This window comes from Saccoglossus kowalevskii, chromosome 6, assembly GCF_978046115.1.
Source record: "Saccoglossus kowalevskii chromosome 6, keSacKowa6.1, whole genome shotgun sequence".
Taxonomy (NCBI): domain Eukaryota; kingdom Metazoa; phylum Hemichordata; class Enteropneusta; family Harrimaniidae; genus Saccoglossus; species Saccoglossus kowalevskii.
This window is the reverse complement of record NC_140646.1, coordinates 31367894-31370727: the sequence shown is the minus strand read 5'-3', so window position 1 is coordinate 31370727 and position 2834 is coordinate 31367894. Positions and strand designations below refer to the sequence as shown.

At 33.8% G+C, this 2834-nt stretch overlaps 1 protein-coding gene across 1 annotated transcript; it reads right to left on the bottom strand.

Annotated features, from left to right (window-relative positions):
* Window positions 1-1026: 1026 nt before the first annotated feature.
* On the bottom strand, window positions 1027-2331 carry LOC146742229 (uncharacterized). Its single transcript, XM_085500844.1, has 3 exons — window positions 2216-2331; window positions 1946-2093; window positions 1027-1435 (listed from the first exon to the last, which is right to left on the bottom strand). The coding sequence occupies exons 1-3, from the start codon at window positions 2318-2320 to the stop codon at window positions 1287-1289; spliced, it is 402 nt and encodes a 133-aa protein (XP_085356970.1). The 5' UTR covers window positions 2321-2331; the 3' UTR covers window positions 1027-1286.
* Between the last annotated feature and the right edge of the window lie 503 nt (window positions 2332-2834).

Below are 2834 nucleotides of genomic sequence, written 5' to 3'. Positions count from 1 at the left end.
GCCTATGAATGTGTTGGATGTTATACATTACTTACCAATTATTGTTAGCATTGATAACTGCCTATGAATGCGTTGGATGGTATACATTACTTACCCACCATTGTCAGCATTGATAACTGCCTTTGAATGTGTTGGATGTTATACATTACTTACCAACCATTGTTAGCATTGAGAACTGCCTATGAATGTGTTGGATGTTATACATTATTGTGTATGAGAATTGGTTTGTTTTTGTTGTTAATTTTCAATACACATCTTACTGTAGTGAAGTTCTATCCATATTTCTTGTTATATAACTCAGTGGTTCTTTTTGTTAGCTCTCATAAATCCATTCCAGTATGTACCAAGAGGTGATGTAAATGCCTATCAAAACAGTACACTCGCTCAACTGAACATTGTACACACATTAATATGTATAGCAACATAAACCAGTAATTGCAGTTGTTGTATTGAATCATTACAATAATACTTACATTGACCATATGAATACATTCTTTAATTTACATTAGTGTATACACACATTATAGATTAAAACCAGTAAATGGAATTCATCCATTTCATTACAAGGATAATTGTATCATGAAACCATGCTGGAAGTGGACAGGTAATGGAAAGTACTTTTAATGGTGTGTAATTAAATGCCTACTACAAAACGAAGGGCACTTTTGTTAAACTTTTCAAAAAATAAATACATGTCAATGAGTGATTTAAATAGAAAAATCACAAATGAAAGAAATGTTTCATATTGATAACAGATACAGATAACCTCCAGAAACTCAGAAGAGGCAATAGTTATCGTGCTGATACCTCATGCTCACAATCCATTTGTGTTCCCTTTGACAGAAGTTCTGTATTATTAAGCAGCACTTGTAATGTGTAGTCATTATCTCAGGGAATAACTGCTAAATGAGGGAGTTCTTGAACTCTTCGTAGAATTCACCCGGACATCTGCAATGATTTATGTGAGAGCGCAACTTTTTCCTAAATTTTAAAAGAGCATTCGCCCAGGACTGAAACCCAATTTTCTTTAGATCAGTCAGACTGACCGAGCTAAGAAAGTGGTTGGTGAAGGAATGCGGTTATTAACTGTGGCTTGTTGGGGAGCATAGACTGATTTTTGAATTTCGATCCGACATTTTCATTTGTATTGTTTTGCTTCACTGTGAATTTGAGTGACGTATGTTAAGTGCATCCGAGCAATATGTAAATTGTCCCAAAATAATCCCAGAACACATGAGTACTCTATATGCAAATGTAGTTAAATATGGATATACTCGTCTGTCCTTTCACATGCGTTTTCTCAGTGTAACACCATCTGTTTGCTCATCTATGAATTTACGCAAGTCTATTGTTTGCAAGGCGGGTTGCAAAAAACGAGCTCTGTTTACCATTCTTGAAAACGACGAAGAACCAGAATATAAGAACACCGATGATCCTATAATGTATTAAGTGAGAAAAATGTTAATATATTCACTACAAGATATTTTTTTTAAACAGTGACAATTCTAGACATTGGTTGTTGTAACCTGGTCTATTTTTTGTATTTCAAATGCGATGTATTCCCGTGTATATTTGTATTGCTACAGAAACCAAACCTATGTTTTTTATTCGTATTCATTATATTGTTTCCACCTGTTTCGACACCTGACCTCATATACTGCTATACGATTTCATTTCTACCCCAGATGTCACATATAGGAAGTGTGTATTTATATCCCGCCCAATAGTATTTTTTCAAATAATATATCAATCTACCAATATTTTCGCAATTACTCTATTTACTGCTACACTTATTTATTCCTTATTTTGAATCACGCAAGGTTCGTTATGAGTGGTGTCTGCATGTTCAGTTGAACAATCATAAAAGTAAATCTGACTTTGGCCATGCATTTACTATATATTGTAAGATTGTAAACATGAAGTGAATTGACGCAGAATGACTTACGACTACAGATTTCTTGCTCCAAAAGTGCAACATGGTAGTTATCTAATCTTATCTCATCTCGGATTTTCACTGGATACGATAGGCGTGTTATATTCTCTCTTGTAACAAGGTTGACAACATTTGCATCATTCAACCTTTCTATAATTTCCTGTATAGGAATAAGTATGCAATTTAATTGGAAACTACTTATTCAATAATAAGAGATAACACTCGATATCAATGGATATTTCTTTGTGTCATTGTTTTGCGACACGAAAGCAATATACTCACTACGCTAAATGGAGGAAATGCTACATATACACATTGTAGGTTTCTTTGATTCATAAATTGTTTAACATGTTCGGCCACTACAGAAGCTGTTTTGCTTATAGCCATTCTCTTGTAACATTGTATGTGTCTGTGCGCACATCTGAAAGATAAGTATACGATATGTGTGTGAATTTTAAAAGACATGGGATTTTTACAAGATGATCAATGGCGAAGTGGAAATAATATAATCAACATTTAGATCAATAAAGAAAAGTTAAATCACAAAACAACTACACAAATACATAACAAATTATACATCACAAAACATTGTCAAATCATTGAAAGAAAAACACAATGATATTGATGTCATCTGGGATTATCTGTTGAACTCTTGAATGTTAAGGCTCAACCTTTTAGTTTAATAATTTGGACAAAATAACCATGCTCCTTCAACTCTGTACTAAAGATGTGTAAAATTGATGACGGTGAAATTAAAACCATCTCCTGTGTCGCACAGTCTGGTACAAAGCAGGCCCTTACAGCCAAATTCAAGGCGCGGATCTAAGTATAAAGCAAAACAATAATAATGTGTGTCCGGACATATATCCGAATTGCGTGGTTACCATGCAATAAATTAACA